This window comes from Anguilla rostrata, chromosome 9, assembly GCF_018555375.3.
Source record: "Anguilla rostrata isolate EN2019 chromosome 9, ASM1855537v3, whole genome shotgun sequence".
Classification (NCBI taxonomy): Eukaryota; Metazoa; Chordata; class Actinopteri; order Anguilliformes; family Anguillidae; genus Anguilla; species Anguilla rostrata.
Genome location: NC_057941.1, coordinates 53,897,607 through 53,915,735, shown reverse-complemented (window position 1 = coordinate 53,915,735; position 18,129 = coordinate 53,897,607). Strand labels below are relative to the sequence as shown.

The 18,129-nt window shown below is 51.5% G+C and overlaps 1 protein-coding gene across 3 annotated transcripts; it reads right to left on the bottom strand.

The window, feature by feature from the left end:
• Positions 1-536: 536 nt before the first annotated feature.
• On the bottom strand, positions 537-17,769 carry per1a (period circadian clock 1a). Of its 3 annotated transcripts, none has more exons than XM_064353049.1 (20): positions 17,543-17,768; positions 11,089-11,883; positions 10,418-10,671; positions 9,987-10,108; positions 9,458-9,659; positions 8,991-9,185; positions 8,451-8,529; positions 8,177-8,283; positions 7,547-7,700; positions 7,214-7,454; positions 6,829-6,937; positions 6,217-6,382; positions 5,743-5,861; positions 5,163-5,330; positions 4,078-4,368; positions 2,757-3,907; positions 2,190-2,355; positions 1,819-2,005; positions 1,374-1,524; positions 537-1,115 (listed from the first exon to the last, which is right to left on the bottom strand). In XM_064353049.1, exons 2-20 carry the CDS (start codon positions 11,457-11,459, stop codon positions 783-785), a joined length of 4,566 nt encoding a protein of 1,521 aa, XP_064209119.1. In that variant the 5' UTR covers positions 11,460-11,883; positions 17,543-17,768; the 3' UTR covers positions 537-782. The 3 variants fall into 3 exon arrangements, with proteins under 3 accessions (XP_064209119.1, XP_064209120.1, XP_064209121.1); XM_064353050.1 differs by lacking the exon at positions 17,543-17,768 and adding an exon at positions 13,435-13,662; XM_064353051.1 differs by lacking the exon at positions 5,163-5,330 and having other exon boundaries at positions 17,543-17,769.
• Positions 17,770-18,129: the final 360 nt, after the last annotated feature.

Below are 18,129 nucleotides of genomic sequence, written 5' to 3'. Positions count from 1 at the left end.
TAAACGTTTTGCACTGTCATAGACAGGCAGCAGTTTTGGAACTTAATTTTTTCATTTGTTTATTTTACATTTGTTATGATTTTGCAATGCAGACACTTTTTTATTAAAGCTGTTTTTGTTAGGTCCGTATCACTGAAACAAAAATTAGCTATTTATTACCAAAGTTAATTCACCTTGCATTTACAATACATGTTTTATTTGTAAAAACTTCTAGTTGTTGTGAAGTATTTTGAAGGTCAGTATTTCCGGTACCAACGGTGTGTCAGAGGGAAATAACATAGGTGTCAAAATGGTAACACCACACCACTGAAGAGTGTGTGTGTGTGTGGGGCAGGGGGGCACAATTACATTCATCTATCTGTGTATTTACATTATTCGTTATAGGGGGAGTCATTCATTAAATACAAGCAAATTAGGGAAAATATTTTGACAATTTTAGATGACGGTTTCTGCCATCAGAAAGAGCCTCTTTGCCGGCTAACTTAATCTATTAAAGAAAATACACCAAACCCATCGGCATCTACCCAGGATTCAGAGGCCGTATGCAGTTGTGATTTATTTCCCTGGTTGTAGTTCGGCTTTTTTTTATTTTTTTTTAGAGAAACGCATTTCTAACCATTGGAGAGGGTTTTCAGAGTTAGTTATTGTGTTGTCACATGACCCTGGCATAGTGATGTCATGTCACATGACTGGACTGTTTGACGGGCTGCATTCAGTCACACCGGGGGCACACAGCGTTCCCCAACCGCACTCGCCACCCCCCCTTCCCCCACACCCCAGCTTCAGTGGGCCATGGCAATCATGGCAACCCCCTTCTCCTCCATTGTCTGTGAGGTCACTTCCTGTTCCTCTGTGCTCATTTCCTGGTCATTGGAGTGGGTGAGCCCTACAGCAGCTCCCTCTCCCTTCCCCCCTTTCCCCGCCCCCGCCTCCTCTACCTCCTCTTCCTCCATGGCAGTTTCGGGAGGGACGAAGGGGGTGGAGCTGTCGGGCGTCTTTCGCTGCACGCCGTCCTCAGGCGGCTCCAGCACGGCGCTCAGCTCCATGTCGTGGATCTCCACATCAAACGGGGAGGCCTCCGGTCCTGGGGGGGGCGACCTGCACCCCACACACGCCTGGGACACACAGGAAGGACAGGCACTTCAGCACAACAGCACTTCCTGTTACAGTGGTATACTGCTTCCTGTTGTAATGGTATACTACTTCCTGTTGCAGCGGTATACTACTTCCTGTTGCAGTGGTATGCTACTTCCTGTTGCAATGGTATGCTACTTCCTGTTGCAATGATATACTACTTCCTGTTGCAATGGTACACTACTTCCTGCTGCAGCGGTACACTACTTCCTGTTGCAGCAGTGTAACAGGGTACTCACCGTGATGTCGATGGTGCGGGGCAGGCGGCCGGTGCGGATCCAGGGGTGCACTTTACTGAGCTCCCGCTTCTGCAGCTCACTGAACCGAGGCTGCTGCTTCTGCATCAACCGCAGAGACTCCCGATCGGCAGACAGCACCTGCTCCCTGTCCCTGTGCACACACACACGCCAAAGCATTAACACACTGTCCCCTCTCACTCGCTCTCTCTCACATATACACCAGGGAGTTAACACACCATCCCTCTCTCTCACACACATACTTGTCAGGTCCTTGATACGACACCTACCACCTGAGGACCAGGATTTCTGGTGGTCTGAGGAACGAACCAATACTACAGTTCACCATTAGATGGCCCCAGAGACAGTTAACACTTCAATCCTTAAAAACACGCGCATGCACACACACACACACACACACACACACACACACACACAGCAGACTCACCTGACAGGCAACTGATAGGTCATCATCACTTTCTCATCAGTGTTGGCCATGAGCAGCCAGATGGGGTCCTGCAGCACGTACTTCATGAACTGCTCCTCACCGGCGCCCCCTGCTGCCTGTTTGCGGGAGTGCTCATTCTCCGAGGAATCAATGCTGCCAAAGTATTTGCTGGTGTTGCTACTGCTTCCTGGGGTCAAAAGGTCAAAAAGTAAAGTGTGAGCAAGACCAGTACCAAGAGAGTTACTATAAATGCACTTGTGGTGAGTCTTTACTGACCGAGATACTCATCTTCATCCAGTCTGTCTCAGTGTTGATGACCCTCTAATAATTGCTTTTAGAACAGGCATATTGCTGGGCGCCCTGGTACTCACGGGTGCCACTTCCTGATGTGCTGCAGCCATTGGAGCCGGTGCCCGAGGACCCCGAGCCTGAGGCTGCCGAGCCAGTGCCTGATCGGGAGTCCACTTGGAGCAGCAGGTCCAGGAAGTCACTGGAGGTGGACATGGCGTCCTGATTGGACGACTCATTCGCTTCTCCCTGGACCCAGATGGAGAGAACGAAAGAAACAGGGACGGGGGGATGAGAGAGAGGGAGAAAAAGTCACGAGAGATTTAGATTTTCATGGAAAAGACAGTAAGATTTTTATTTATTTAACCAGTTAACCAGGAATACGCCAGTTAGATCGAAATCTCTTTTAAAAGGGAGAACTGACATAAAACACAAATTTATCTATCGAGACACTTGACAATCAAGTTACAAACAACAAATGGGAAAATGTATGTATGAGTAACTGCCACTAGTGTTACTACTGGAGATTAAAGGCTAACAGACTTAATACTTTCTGTACGAATTTGACACCCATCTACTTATAATTCTAGTATGAAATAAAAATGAATAATTGCTAATGTACGGCAGCTTAAATTAATCTCAGAACTCACATTTTCATTCTCTTTAGAGTCTCCAGCAGCGCTGCTCCGATTGGCTGAGACCTGCGCTGCAGTCCCACCTCCCTGCTTCCCTGACCAATCTTGTGATGCTGCTCCAATTGGGGGCGGAGTCTGCTGGGCTGCAGCGAGTGCTGAAGCAGCTTCCAGTCTGTTGCTAGGCGACTCCTCCAGCTGGAGCAGGTTGAGAGGGGAGGAGCACCGGGACTGGAAGAGGGGTGACTCCACCCCCTCCTGCTCTGGGAGAGGCTGGCTGCAGGACTGGGGGGTGCTGGAGCGGGACGGGGCATGTGGCGTTGGTGTGGTTGCAGTAGTGGGGGGCACTATTGGGTGTCGGGGTACCGGGGCCGGACTGAGAAATGGGAATGCAGAGTTGGGGCTGTAAAACTGTTGGGGTGCATTGGCCAGAGAGGAGCCTAGTTGTGACAAGGCCGGGTTGAGCTGTGACATGGCCGGGTTGAGCTGTGACAAGGCTGGGTTGAGTTGTGACAAGGCTGGGTTGAGTTGTGACAAGGCTGGGTTGAGTTGTGACATGACGGGGTTGAGTTGTGACATAGCGGGGTTGAGTTGTGACATAGCGGGGTTGAGTTGTGACAAGGCTGGGTTGAGTTGTGACATGACGGGGTTGAGTTGTGACAAGGCTGGGTTGAGTTGTATCACGGCTGGGTTGAGTTGCGACATAGCTGGGTTGAGCTGGGGAAACACGTAATTGGGCAAAACAAAAGCCATCATTGGGGGCACTAGGGGTGGGGGTAACTGGGGTGCCTGGATGGGATATCGGGGCGTGGGCTGCATGTTGGGGAAGCCTGGCGGGTGGCCATTGGGCGGGGCAAGGGGCGGATAGAGGGGGTAGAGGGGCAGGACGGGGGGGTAGGGTACAGGGGGGAGGCTCGCCTGGGAGACCACAGAGGCAGGCCAGGAGGAGGAGGAGGTCTGTGGGCCCAGGGGCAGGTGGTGGGGAGGGGGGAACGCCAAACCCCCACACCCCTCCCCGTTAGCATTAGCACCCAAACCCCCAGCGGTGCCCGAGACTCCGCCCCCTCGACGCACAGCCAGACCCTCCTGGTGCTTCAGCCTCTTAGCCCCCCGACCTCGCCGCCGCCCGCTACTGCCCACTGCTGGGTAATCACGGGAACTGCGCACTCCTGAGAGAGAGAGAGAGAGAGAGAAATCTCCGTCAAACAGCTGAAAACTAGAGACATCCCCCTAAAGGGAAAGAGACAGACAGAATGAACTGTAATAAGGGTTATGGTTAGAGTACAGGGTTAGGGCAGTGGGTACAGGTTTAGGGTTAGGGTACAGCCAGGGTCAGTACCTTTAGCGAAGGGAGTGGCGCTGGGCGGGTAGGGAGCGGAGCTGGGGTCGAAGACACGCAGCTGGTTGAGGTCGCGGAATCGACACAGGAAGTTCTGCTCCTCCTGCTGTGTGTGCGCCAGCAGAACCTCCTTAGTGAGGCCCAGGCGCCCCGCCCCGCCCCGCCTCCCCTCCCGCTCCGCCCCCGCAGGGCTGGGCGGGGCCGGGGGGGGCGGAGCCACCGCGGTGGGCATGGCCGCGGGAGTGAGAGGGGCAGGTGTAGGGGTGGGAGGAGTCTCCTCCATCACAATGTCTGGCGAAGGAAAAAATATATATTTTTACTCCCATGCTCTTTCCAGCTGCATCTGATTGTGTGTGTGTGTGTGCGTGTGGGTGTGAGTGTGTGTGTGTGTGTGTGTGTGTGTGAGAAAGACAGTGAGGGTGTGTGTGAGTGTGTGCGTATGTGCATGTGTGTGAGAGAGTGTGTATAGTGTGTGTGTATAGTGGGTGTGTGTATAGTGCGTGCGTGTATAGTGGGTGTGTGTGAGTGTGTGTGTATAGTGCGTGCGTGCGTGTATAGTGGGTGTGTGTGAGAGTGTGTGTGTATAGTGCGTGCATAGTGGGTGTGTGTGTATAGTGCGTGTGTGTATAGTGCGTGCGTGCGTGTATAGTGGGTGTGTGTGAGAGTGCGTGCGTGCGTGCATGCGTGTATAGTGGGTGTGTGTGAGTGCGTGCGTGCGTGTATAGTGGGTGTGTGTATAGTGCGTGCGTGCGTGTATAGTGGGTGTGTGTGAGTGTGTGCGTGCGTGCGTGCATGCGTGTATAGTGGGTGCGTGCATGCGTGTGTGTATAGTGGGGGTGTGTGGGAGTGCGTGCGTGCGTGTATAGTGGGTGTGTGTATAGTGCGTGCGTGCGTGTATAGTGGGTGTGTGTGAGTGTGTGCGTGCGTGCGTGCATGCGTGTATAGTGGGTGCGTGCATGCGTGCATGCGTGTGTGTATAGTGGGTGTGTGTGGGAGTGCGTGCGTGCGTGCGGTTGAAGGTGAGGTAAACTCTACTCTGAGTAAGCTGCTCTGTGAGAGGTGAGGGGGTTAGGGGGTTGGGGTACCTGATTCGGGGGGTTTCTTGTCGCCCACGTGTACGATGGTGCTGCTGAAGCTGCACTGGGAGGTGACTGACACCACGCTGTCTGCTTTACTGTGCAGGGCCAGGGGGCTCAGAGCGGGGGCCGGCCCCTGGGGGCCCGCTTTCTGTCCCGCTGCTGCATCCAGAGTCACTGCCGTAACACGCACACACAGGCACACACAGGCACACACACAGGCACACACACAGGCACACACAGGCACACACAGGCACACACAGGCACACGCACGCAAACACACACATACACTAGATAAGCCGAGGTGTGGAAGTACGGTGGAGAGCAGTCTCCTGCTTCAAGCTCATCCACACAAGACTCTGACAGCTCCAAACTAACAGAGTGAACCAGCAGCCTGATTCAATCTGCTTCCTGCTACGCTTCAATAATACTCATCTGCGAATCATCTGCTTCATTACGGAATAAACGCTGCTGTATGTATGACCAGTTACGCTGCACAGGAACCTTCTTGACAGACCTGACCTGTGTCCTTAGTATGCAGTACCATCAGTATAAGGAAGCAGCATTAGCGTTAGTAACATTAGCGTACCATTGGAGCTGCCCGCCGCCTCTTTCTGTTTGTCGTCATCGGATGTGGATGACGTCGTGCCCGAGGATGACCCACACTTCCTCTTCACCGTGTTCGGAACGTTGCAGCTCTCTAGGTACCTGTGGGGGGGACAGGAAGTGACATCATGAGCATGTGACATCAGGAGTAGCAGAGCTTGCATATACAACCAGATCCTCCCCATGCAGGGATGCCCTCATCCAGCCTGTGGAATGCACTGCATAATGATCAAGACTAAATAATTCACCTTCTGAGGAGTAAGTTCAATCACAACATAGCCTGCCTAATGCAAGTTAATGCTAACCTTATGAATCCTATACATTAATCTGCTTCAGGGACACAAAGTTCAGTTATACACAAATGATAGTACACACTTTTAGTCTCAGTGGTCTTAAAATAATTATGTAGAAGCCCATTATTGAGCGCACACGCGCACACACACACACACACACACACCGTATGATGCTGTCCAGGCAGTTGATCTGCTGGTATGAGTAGGCGGGGGCCGACTCTCGCCTCTCAGGAGGGGGGGGGGGTTCTGCTTTTGGGGGAATCTTGTCCACTTTGACCCCCTCACTGATCAGCTTTCCCACATTCAAGCACTGCACTGCCTTCACAACTCCTGCAGAGAGATCAGGGAGAATCAGGGAGAGTGTGTGTATGTGTGTGAGAGTGTATTTGTGTGTGTGTGAGAGAGAGAGAGTGTGTGTGAGAGAGAGAGAGTGCATGTGTGTGTCTGTGTGAGTGTGTGTGTGTGTGTGTGTGTGTCTGTGTGAGTGTGTGTGTGTGTGAGTGTGTGTGTGTGTGTGTGTGTGTGTGTGTGTGTGTGTCTGTGTGAGTGTGTGTGTGTGTGTGTGTGTCTGTGTGAGTGTGTGTGTGTGTGTGTCTGTGTGTGTGTGTGTGTGAGTGTGTGTGTCTGTGTGTGTGTGTGTGTGTGTGTGTGTGTGTGTGTGTGTGTGTGGTCTGTGTGAGTGTGTGTGCGTGTGTGTGTCTGTGTGAGTGTGTGCGTGTGTGTGTTTTGTGTGTGTGTGTGTGTGTCTGTGTGAGTGTGTGGGCTGGCGTGCTCACCTGTGCTGGCGTGTTTGCGGGGAGGGGAGCGGTTGCGTGAATCGATGAAGACCTGCTGGCCGCTGGTCTTCACCATGTGCACATCCTTACAGATCTGCTGGAAGGTCATCTGTGGAGAGAGATTAACAGGCCTGTCATTCTACGGGTCTTTCAGCTTACCCTCCGCCTGTTTGTGGACCGACACATTTATTAACCGACACTCTGGTCCACAACTGCAGTGTCTTTGTCTTTATTGGTGTTTGCTCTTGCTTGGTACAATGTGGGCATGTCCTCTGAGTGGGCATGTCCCGAGTGTAGGCATGTCCTGAGTGTGGGCGTGTTCTCTGAGTGTGGGCGTGTTCTGGGTGTGGGCGTGTCCTGTGTGGGCGTGGCCGGCAGGACTCACGGGCTTGTGCAGGGGGGCGGGGTCCTCGGCGGCGGCGGCGCTGTCGCTGGACGAGGCGGCGCTGGCGGGCAGCTCGTGGGACCCGTTGCTGCCCAGGCTGCAGTAGCCCTGGGAGGAGCTGGAGTGCACGGGCTGCACCAGGAGCCGGTGGATCTGCTCGCACAGCTGCGAGATCTCCGGCACCAGGCTCCGCCCCTCCCCGCCCGGTGGCGCCGTGAACACATCTTCATTCAGCGGGCTCCTGCAGGGGGCGATGGCGAGCTTTAGCGTGCCACTCACACACCGGTACGGGTGACTACAGCTCAGGCAGCGCAGGTGCAGACGGGCGCTTACGTTCGGACTTTGTGCCGGCCCACGATGAAGGCCACCTTGCGGCTCCAGGGGTTGACGAAGGAGGACCAGCTGGTGTCGATGGTCAGGTACTCCCCGCTCCGTGCGCACAGACGCAGCGGCGAGTGCTCAAACGGCTGACCCGCGAACTGCAGAACTGGGCAACACAACCAATCAAATAAGAGCCTGATGCAGAGAGAGGCAGGCTGACCAATCACAGAAGGGTAAGAACAGGGGGAGAGTGAGGCGGAGACAGCGGAATGGGGGAGGTTCACGTGCATGAAACAGAGGCGGTAAAATGGAAGCTAATGAACAGCAGGGAGACAGAATCTGCTGCAGTCACACAACTCTGACAGGCCAGGATCTGTGCTGACAGCACCAAACCCGCACGTCCACTCAGAAGCGGTGTTTAACCAAGGCTTCACACCTCTGTGTGGATGAGTCACCTCCATCTGCATCTCAGCGACACGTGATGCGTGTCAAAACACTTTCAACCTGTCCTGCGACTGGGTCCAAGCCCTGGTCCTAATGAGGAGGGGCTGAGAGGTATGACTCTACTGGCCAAGAAGCAAGGAGGGGAGGGAAAGAGGAGGTGTGGGAGAGGGACGGAGAGAGACAGCAGGGGTTACTCACTCTTTTTGTGAATGGCCACCATGAGAGGTCTGTCTTCAGGATGCAGGTAAAGCAACACAGGGGTCCCAACAAGGTCCTGCGGCAGATACCCCAACAACGGTACTGCCCTGTAACACACAAACACAAACATAGTGTTACACACACACACACACACTCCTACGATCACAACACAGTATGCTGTAAACACAACAACACAACATAGGTTACCCATACTACGTACACAACAGACTGCCTGAAAACACACACACACACACAGAGTTACACACACACTGACCGTTCATCCACCTCCTGGAAGAGGCAGCTGGGGGTGTGGCTAGTGGTGAAAATTCTCTTATCGGCCGGGATCCGAGGAGCTGAACGAGAGAACGAGAGAGAGAGGGAGAGAGGGAGGGAGAAATGAAGCTGGTCAGGCTCTAAGGCTCAGTGCTCAGTCGCAGGTGTAGGGGCAGGGGTAAGGCTCAGTGCTCAGGGGCAGGTGTAGGGGCAGGGGTAAGGCTCAGTGCAGGGGCAGGTGTGGCAGGGGTAAGGCTCAGTGCTCAGGGCAGTGTGGGCGGGGTAAACTCAGTGCTCAGGGGCAGGCAGTAGGTGCAGGGGTAAGGCCAGTGCTCAGTCGCAGGGTAGGTGCAGGGGTAGGGCAGGGAGGGGCAGTGGAAGGCCAGTGTCAGGGGCAGGTGTAGGGGCAGGGGTAAGGCTCAGTGCTCAGGGGCAGGTGTAGGGGCAGGGGTAAGGCTCAGTGCTCAGGGGCAGGTGTAGGTGCAGGGGTAGGGGCAGGGGCAGGGGCAGGGGTAACTGGGGCGCTGGGCGGGGTACATACCCTCGTATCCGGAGTGCACCCTCTCAGCGATGAGCAGGCAGCAGGGCTGGGCGTCGGACACGTCCGAGTCTCGCAGGGTCAGCTGGTACGGGGTCAGCCGGAAGGGGTAGTAGCGCACCACGCCCTCCTGCTCCCGCCCCCCACTGATCCGGCAGAACATGGACTTCTCCTGAGCACAGTCCCGGGGCGAGGTCACTGTGGGGGGGGCAGAGCGTGGGTCAGTGCCTGAACCGTCTGAGCTAAAATAGCGCATGCTAATGCTGCTACAGTCCCCTCTACACAAGAATGTGTATATAGCGTATGTGTATAGCATGAGCGTAGCATTTATGTGTATACAGCATGTCGCATGAGCGTAGCGTGTATAGCGTGAGCATTTATAGCGTGTGAGCATAGCGTGTATAGTGCATACATATATAGCATGTTGCGTGTGTTTAGCATGTTGCGTGTGCGTAGCGCGATGCTCTTACCGGAGCCGCTGCAGGCGGCCCACAGGGGCAGGCGGCTGGGTGCGGTGCTGCTGTAGAAGGTGCTGACGTCCTGCGGGGCCAGCAGCTCAGAGAACAGCGCCCCCTGCAGGCGCTCCGGCTTACAGCGCAGCAGAGAGGACGCCTGCGGCGAGATGTACACCACCTTCCCCGACACAAAGGAGATCGCCACCGAGAACGTGTCCTGTGGGGGCGCCAGAGAGCACAATACACATTTACCACCAGGAAACACAACACACACCATGTCATTCATTTATCATCACTCCTCGAGCACTCCCTCCATCACAGGGCCTACAGGAAGAGCCAGTTTGGCTATAGAATCTGCACACAATGTGGTTAAAGCCTTTGGCTGCTGATTGAAAGAAAACCATGAAAAACCTGCGGGCACAGCGCCCCCTACAGGACTGGAGTAAAACCTGCAGACACTGAGGCCCAACAGGACTGGAGTTAAACCTGTAGACAGCGCCCCCTCCAGGACTGGAGTTAAACCTTCAGAGTCAGGGGTACTCACGGTGTTTTTGAGGGTGTACTCAGAGGTGATGTTGTCCAGCTCTTCGATGGTGAAGGTGGAGAGGTCCAGACTGCAGTCATGGCTCTCCTCCACACTCCACTGGTGATAGTACTCCTGATTCGCTGTGAAACACACACACCAACAGGGTTTCACATACATACCTTACACAAACACAATATGCACTCACTCACTCGCGCGCTCACTCACTCACACACACACACACACACACACACACACTCTCTCTCTCACACACACACGCACACACTCTCTCTCACACACACACTCACACTCTCTCTCACACACACACACACACACACTCTCTCTCTCTCTCTCTCTCACACACACACACACACACACACACTCTCTCTCACACACACACACACACACACACACACATACACTCACACACACACACTCACGCGCGCGCTCACCGCGGACTTGTTTGACGCAGTTGAGGGCGTACTGCAGGGAGGCCAGTGTGCTGGAGCGGCCCTTCCCCCGGCGCTCCAGGGGCACGCGGATCTTCAGCTCCTTCAGCGCCTTCATCAGCTCCTTCTGCGTCTGCAGCCGGGCCGACTGCTCGCTGCTGCACCCGCTGGTGGACGGGTGGTCCTGCTCCGAGCTGGCGCTCAGCAGGCTGTACGCCACAGAGCTGCTGGGGGGGGACGGGCTGTGCGAGTTTGAGCTGGGGGGGGGCAGAGGGGGCGGAGTTAGCCACGTTATCACACCCATACATTTCGCCTACACTCACACCCACAACCACTTGCTCAGTCTACAGATTCATTCATGCACCTGGATATTTACTGAACTTTTAAAATATTACAATTTATTTTTAATCCCTTATTTACGCAGGGAAGGTCCATTGGGAACATGTTTCTCTTTGTCTAGGATGCCCTGGGATAAAGGCCCAGCTCCTGGGCCCAGCAGTACAGGCCTTTCTCTTCCCGTAGGGACCCAACTCCATCGCTCCAGATACCAGTCAGCATCCCTATAAGCCCAGCAGGGCCTCAGACCAGCTCCTCTACAGGCGCCAGACAAACACACTACTACCAGGCTACTGATACCCGTACTGAATGGAACCTGCAACCCCCCCACCCCGTACCTCTTGTTGCTCTCGGTGGTCTCCAGGATCATGGCGGAGTCTTTGCCGTTGTGGCTGGAGGAGAACTGGGAGCTGCAGGTGGACTGGCGCCCCCTGGAGGCCTCGCGGCCCAGCCGGCCCTCGCTGTCCCGCTCCCCGGAGTCGTTCCCGCTGGAGTGGGCGTCCGTGTCGTCCTGGGGCCCTCGGGAGGCGCCCCGGGCTTTGGACACGCCCCCCGGGGCAGCACCTCGCTTGCGATTGGTGTCCGAAGAGGAGTCGCCGCCACTCAGCCCCGGAGAGCCCGCCCCCTGCCTGGCCTCTTCCTCGGCTCCGCCCACACCCCCTCGGGTGTCATTGCTGGGGGCGGAGTCTGAGTTGTCATCACTCATCATAAATTGGGTGATGTTCTCTTGGTCCGGAAACTGCGCTTTTCTGCTCGGCCCCTAGGTGGGGCTGTTGTGATTACAGGAGTGAATCATGGTTCGGCGGCTTAAAATTAAAAATGAACTTTGAGGTTTCTCATTTTCACACAGAAAAATAAAAGCAAACAAATGTTTTTGTTGTTGTTGTTGTTGTTTAACTTCGTTCTCCTGCCTGATCTTCGCCCATGTGACACAGAGCTGAGAGGGGAAGAGACGCTATGGCTAAATGTCTAAATGCGGGACGCTGAGCGTTGGCTGCCGTCTGCCGCTAGATGGTCCAACACCGGGAGCGAAGAGCAGGAAAAAGACGGGAAAAAATCTCCTGTTTTTCCTTTTCCTCGGTTTCAGATTCAGGTAAATCTTCAGGTAGACTCTCTCCGTCGATCCTGTTCAGCTTTACGAACAGAGAGGAGAAAAACCATCAGATGCATAAAGATGCGTCAGAACCGTGAAACACAGTAAAGCTGCAGCTGTGTGCCGAGAGGACAGACACCACGGCGTCCACAGGAAAACACCCCCACCCCCCCACAGTCTACAGCCCCCTGTGCTCCAGCATTTATCACAGACCTTCTGCCATAACTGGGACGGGACGGGGACCCCCACAGGACCCCCCACAGGACCCCCACAGGACCCCCAAAACACAGCTACCAACAGGAAGTCTGTTGTACAGCAACAACATCATCTCTAATAGGAAGGGTATAAGAAATATGACTCCTGATATGACTAACAGTAATCAGAGCGGGGGGGGGGGGGGGCTCAGCTGGAGGCGCTGAACCACACTTCCATACAGTGTCACACCCACACACACCAGCTGCTCTGCAATCTAACCCTGCTCAGCCTGCCATCACACACACACACACACACACACACACACACACTCACACACACACACCCCACCTGCCTGATTCTTTCCCTCCTCCCCGTACCCCGATGTGTATGCATGTGTGTAGGTTTGTGGTGCTGTGGTGATGTGTGTGTCGGAGTGAATGTGTGTGTGTGAGTGTGTGAGTGTGTGCGCACACGTGTGTTGTGCTTGTTTCCACTGAGTCACTTTTAAAAGGGGGAAGCAGCCCACTCTTTCCCCTCTCTACTGGCAGGGGGGGTGCCCCCCCCAATCCACCGTGCCCAGGCACAAAGACCACCTCCCCCCCCCTCCCCACAGGGTCCATAAGGCCGGTCCAGTGTAAGGTCCTCATGCAGGGACAGGGGTGCACACTAACTCACCTGTCTTATGACAGGTCAGGTAAAAATAAAACGAGCAAATCATCCACCGTAACCTACAATTCAACATTTGCCCTGTCCTTGGCATCCACACACACATGCATGCACACGGACACGCACACACATGCATGCACACGCTCCAATTCATGCCTACCTACAGACCGGTGGGTTCAGTCCACTCAGCCAATCAGCTTTCTAACATCCCCTTTACCACCAATCAGCTTTCTAACATCAGCTTTAACTCAGAACTCAACAGGTGTTGTTTTGCAGGAGGAGTTGACAAGCCCATGCATAAAACTGAGTCAATGTGTTAAAGGTTCTCCAGTCCATCTGATACTTGAGATGATAATAATATACTGACAAACTTATACATTATTAACGCTGGTCCTCAGTCCTCCAGCTGAAAGTACACAGCCAAAACAAAACACAGCAACATCCCATCCAGCAAGACACTCACACAATGAGGATTTCAAATGATCATTTTAAATGTAAACACCGGACTGACGTGGACATTCAGGGTTAACACTTAATACAATTAAATATTAATGATCTGTGTAAATTTCTTCAATCATAGCTATAAATAGCTTACATATAAGCATATACTTCAGGCAATTAGAGGAGATTTAGCAACACATCAAATATTGTGTACACACAATGTGGCAAATCATACTTCATTAAATAATTAAATAAAACATTTAAATAATAGTTAGTAAAATAAACATACCGCTAAAAAGGGACGCAGTGACGTAGGTTGATAAAGAAGGACGCTTGAGACACTTCGTTATCGTCCTGTCATCTCAACAAGAAGAACGGAAAGCGGAGAAACACACGCGAAACGCCGCGCGCCTCCTAGCGCGAGTTCAGCAGCGGGCTCACGCCCCCCTCCGATCCGCCTGCGGCTTTGTCCATTCATTACATAATCCCGCAGGCCCAGAGAGAAACCCGATTGGCTAACCAGACTCCCAGCGCCCTCCCCCCCGCATTTCCAGCACATGTTTTCAGCAGTGATTCCTGCGAGCCCAGTCGCCACACCGATAGGCTCAACGCTTCGACCAATGAGGACTGAGCTTAGTTTTTTTTTTTTTTTTTTTTTTTTTAAATCAGGGTTCAAAGCAAAAGTCTTTTCAGAGATGATCTTCGTTAAAAAAAAATCTATCATTGGCTGCATTGGCCATTCTACTGCACTGCATGAGGTGGGAGGAAATACGTTTGTCTGAAACCGTTTGTCACGAATAACTTTTAAAATGCGTCGTCCTTTCACGAGGCCAGGCTGCGTCACGATGTCACGGGGCTGTGACAGGGCGCTGTATCCGCTGTTACCTCACCGTCGTGCGCTTAAACCCCTTTCACAGTCCCCGGTTCTACGCACTAAGCTCCCGCGCAACACCGTACTTCGCCTAATCGGCCATCCTGCTTAAACGGAAGAGGGGTTGTGCGTTTTCGGCTAATTGAACTCACGTCAACCAGCAGAACCCTGGCCCCAAGATGACTAGTTACAGGCAAGCTTTCACAATCTCAAATTGTCCACGTACACCTATGTGAATATACGTACATAATAAATAAATGCGCAATATCTCTCACTTTACCTTATTATTCTATTCATTATTAATTGGGATATTTTCAACCATAACACGTCGCAACTCCAAGCGATTAAACTGCCAGTAATCCCATTAAAAAAAAACACTGTCACGTAGGCAATAGCGCAGGCACGCAATTTGGTCACAATCTGCAGCTGTTACATTTCCACAAAATCAGCAAATGTATAATCAAACACACACTCTTCTTCTCACACACAGTCCATCAGCGCCCAATGCATACCTTTCCCCTGAGTAGAGCCGTTTCTCCGGTTCTACGGTCCTATACACCTCCGCGTGGCCATAACCTGTTACTGCACGTGCAACAGTTGACTTGCGCAAGTATGTTTCTTAACAAGGCGCGATTTCTTTAAGGAGTCTAAAATAAGAGTCATTTTAGACTCCTCAAATCAGTCACAAAGCGAGCAGCATTATGTAGCAACCAGTGCGGAGTCCGTAGCTGAAGTCTGTCATTCAGTTTAATATTTGACCTTCTAAAAAGCACCTCAATTTCATAAGTAAAAAATGTTTTGCCCATTAACCATTTAATTTCTAGTCCGGAATATTTTATTGATGTAACAAGCCATTTTAGGCGGTGTAAAATGTAGCCCAATTCATTTCCAGACTTAACAGATTTTTACAGAGCTGTACAGAGACAGGTGTGTGATCCACCTCTGCCTACGGATGCGCATTATTGAGGTGTTTTAATTCCGTTCTCCAGCCTTCCAGTTTTAACTGATCAGCTGCAGATTAGCGTTAGTGATCTCAGTTTGCAAGTCATTTTTGTGTGAGGTGTGTCCGTACACAGCAGGCTCTGGAGAGACCTGGTCTCCACCTGTAAAGTTTAGAGGAAGTGCCAAGATCTCTGTACCGGGTGAGGTTCCTGGAAGAGGCCGATGAGGCATCCATGACTCAGAAGTTCGGCTTGAAAACTTCTGTTTGCTCTCTCAGAGCGCGTTTGTCTGTTTACCAAGCACCATACTAAATCACTGACTTCCTGTGACAGACTGGAAGTCTGCACGTGTCCTGTCCCAATGGCCTCCCTTGGGTCATTTCACTGATCTGAAGGGTGAACCGACTGATCTGACTAGTTTCTTTTTGTGGTTTTCACCTGTACAAGCTCACCTGTGCATACTAACCTGTGCATGTTCTATAGCTCAGGTAAACAAAAGACAGACAGCTGAGACTTTACAGTTTTCAGACTCAGTCAGTTAAGTGATGCCCACGGAGCAAAGCTTCACAAAATCAAACTGGGAGGAGCCACCAAGATATATCAGCGGTTCACTGGTTAGAATCAAACATACTGTCAGTGCGCCAAAATACCGGGCTCAGGAAAAAAACAATTGATCTCATTCTGCAGTCATGTGACCGACGAACGGCTTCAGTGCTACCCAGACACACTGAAAGATCAGCGCTGTCCGCGTGTTTAGTCAATGACACAGTGATGATGCATCAAAAGCTATATCACAAAAAATAGGCCTATATCCAACCATAAATCAAACAACAGATGTCTGCTTCAGTAAAATGTAGAAAGTGACTGACTCAAGTAATCTCTCATTTATGAATGTACTTTAGGAAATGAGGACACTAGATATGTAGTCACTAAATCCATCACCCAAACATTCTAGTATTACAGGCATTTAGCAGAAGCTCTTATCCAGAGCGACTTACACAACTTTAGTAAATTTTCCAGTAAATTATTTTATTAAGCAAAAACCATTACAGGTATAATGTAATAATAATGTCATCCTCATATTATTAGGTCTATTAGACAACTCAGCACAGTAATTTAAGATAAATGATGTTGTTATAGTAATACAATAATCATATTCATAATTGCTATTAGCCACAGTAACAGAAGTCCTAGTAGTGGTAGTAATAGTAATAATAGCAGCAGCAGTAGTAATAGTTGTACAGTAGTAGCAATAGTAGCAGCAGCAGGGGTAACAGTTGTAGTAGTAGCAGTAGTATAGTAGTAGTAGTAATAGTACTAGTAGAGGTAACACGCCAGCGACCACCGCCCTCTTCTACAGCAGCCACGTACAGACCAGTATTTACCGACAGCAAGAACCGGAAGGGCTTTGTACTCTGGACTTCTTTTGAATAGAAGGCCCGAGAGAACGACAAGCCAATTATTTAAAATGCCTTAGAACCGGCCATGAAATGCACAAACGTCATGCGGGGTTCACAAGGTACACGGTCTTTTTCATGTTACATTGTCACCCAATGCAAAACCGCAGCCGCTGTGCAGCTACTTCTCGTCCGAATTTTAACAACAAAGTGTCAATCTTCTTTGTGACGCCTAGGCTGATACGAGAGGGAATTACTGCTGGAAGCGGCTGTTGGGCTATTCATCAGGAGCCAGCCCCTTCTCTTGGGTATGGCGACTGCCAGCGTCAGGTGTTCAATATGATCGCAACCCATGTTCAGATTGGAGAACAACCGCAATGAACCCAAGCGAGCACCACACCGTAACCAGCGACTCACCGTTTCGTAATGAAAGTAGATTTTATTGTTAAGTACAGGTTGTAAACTTGAACATTCACTTCTGGAAGCCTTATACGTGCGTTTCCTTTTTTAATCCTGCGACTGTCCTATCATCGTACGAACGGCGAAATGCGTTTCATCACATTTAATTCGAATCTCAGTGCATCTTCGGAAACGAAATACCACTGACGGTTTCTGAACATTTGTGAGACAAATGCATTTTTAGCTTTAGCCTGTAAGGTAAAATAATAAATACATGAAACCTCATCTCACATTGAACAGACCCATATATTCGCACAACAAATGTAGGCTACAACCCTAAAAAAACGTAGGCTACTACTGGGTTCAATGATCAGCTCCACAAGCTTAGCTTACACCTTTAGCTGGAATATGTGCAACTTGCAATCAGTGCAGTGGCGAACCAAATAAAACAGCCACAGACTCCAAGTAGGCCTAGGCTATATATAAACATGTTTATCCGAATGTCCGCGCAGTCCGCGTGAACGAGCAAGAACAGCCCGTACCCCCAGCTTATTATTCAGCTAAAGCTCGTGCTATACGGAAACGCGGATAAACCCCCTTAGACTGTGATTCGGGTTTTTTAACCTGTGCATCTTTAAACACCGTAGTAAACCATTATAAACGCCACTCCGTTAAATACAAACAATCTAAAACAACTGATTCAAACATGGCTGTGTAGCCCTACAGTCGGGTACACAAAACGCCCAACTTTATTTGTGTTAAAGAAGAAAGAAGCAATTCCACTCTTACCTTTTCAGTCAGATAAACGCAGTTTTTGTCCAGCCAACGTAGAGTCCATATGTATCAAGTATGGCGTTGAGGTAGAGGTAAATAAAACAATTAATTGTATCAGTATTGGGACCACAAATGTTCTCAGACTTGCAGTACTCAATCTCCTTGCTTTTTGTCTATCGTGAGTGCCACATTTTCGTGAACACACCACCGTACACGCAGAGCTCCACGTGCCTGGGCGCTTCGGTCCTCCCCCGGGCCGCGGCCATTGGCTGCTCAACAGCGCTGACCCCACCCAGCGCCGCCCAATAATACCGAGACAGCCTGAAGTGGGCGGAGCTCGTGGCACGGGTCCGGGCCGTCACGTTGCAGCGTGCATGCTCCAGTGTACTCTGTCTCAAAATGGAACGCTGAGTCCTACTTTCGTTCTGGAACGGGGCGGTATTTGTCCCGCTGTACCTGGAATATGCGCGCATCAGCAGTGTTCAGATTCCTACCTATTTGAACAAAGCCAAATTCCTTAAGGATTCCCGAGGATGATAATTGTCCCTCGTATTATTTCAGTGCATGTTAATTTCTAAGCACATCTGCAGTTCAGATCATGA

Excerpts from the sequence above, each read along its gene's own strand:
- per1a (XM_064353049.1), bottom strand. The coding sequence starts at position 11,459 with ATGATGAGTGATGACAACTCAGACTCCGCCCCCAGCAATGACACCCGA. Across the intron at positions 6,938-7,213 it reads CCGCCCCCCTGCACAAGCCC|ATGACCTTCCAGCAGATCTG; the intron begins GTGAGTCCTGCC and ends CTCTCTCCACAG. Across the intron at positions 1,525-1,818 it reads ACCTATCAGTTGCCTGTCAG|GGACAGGGAGCAGGTGCTGT; the intron begins GTGAGTCTGCTG and ends GTGTGTGCACAG.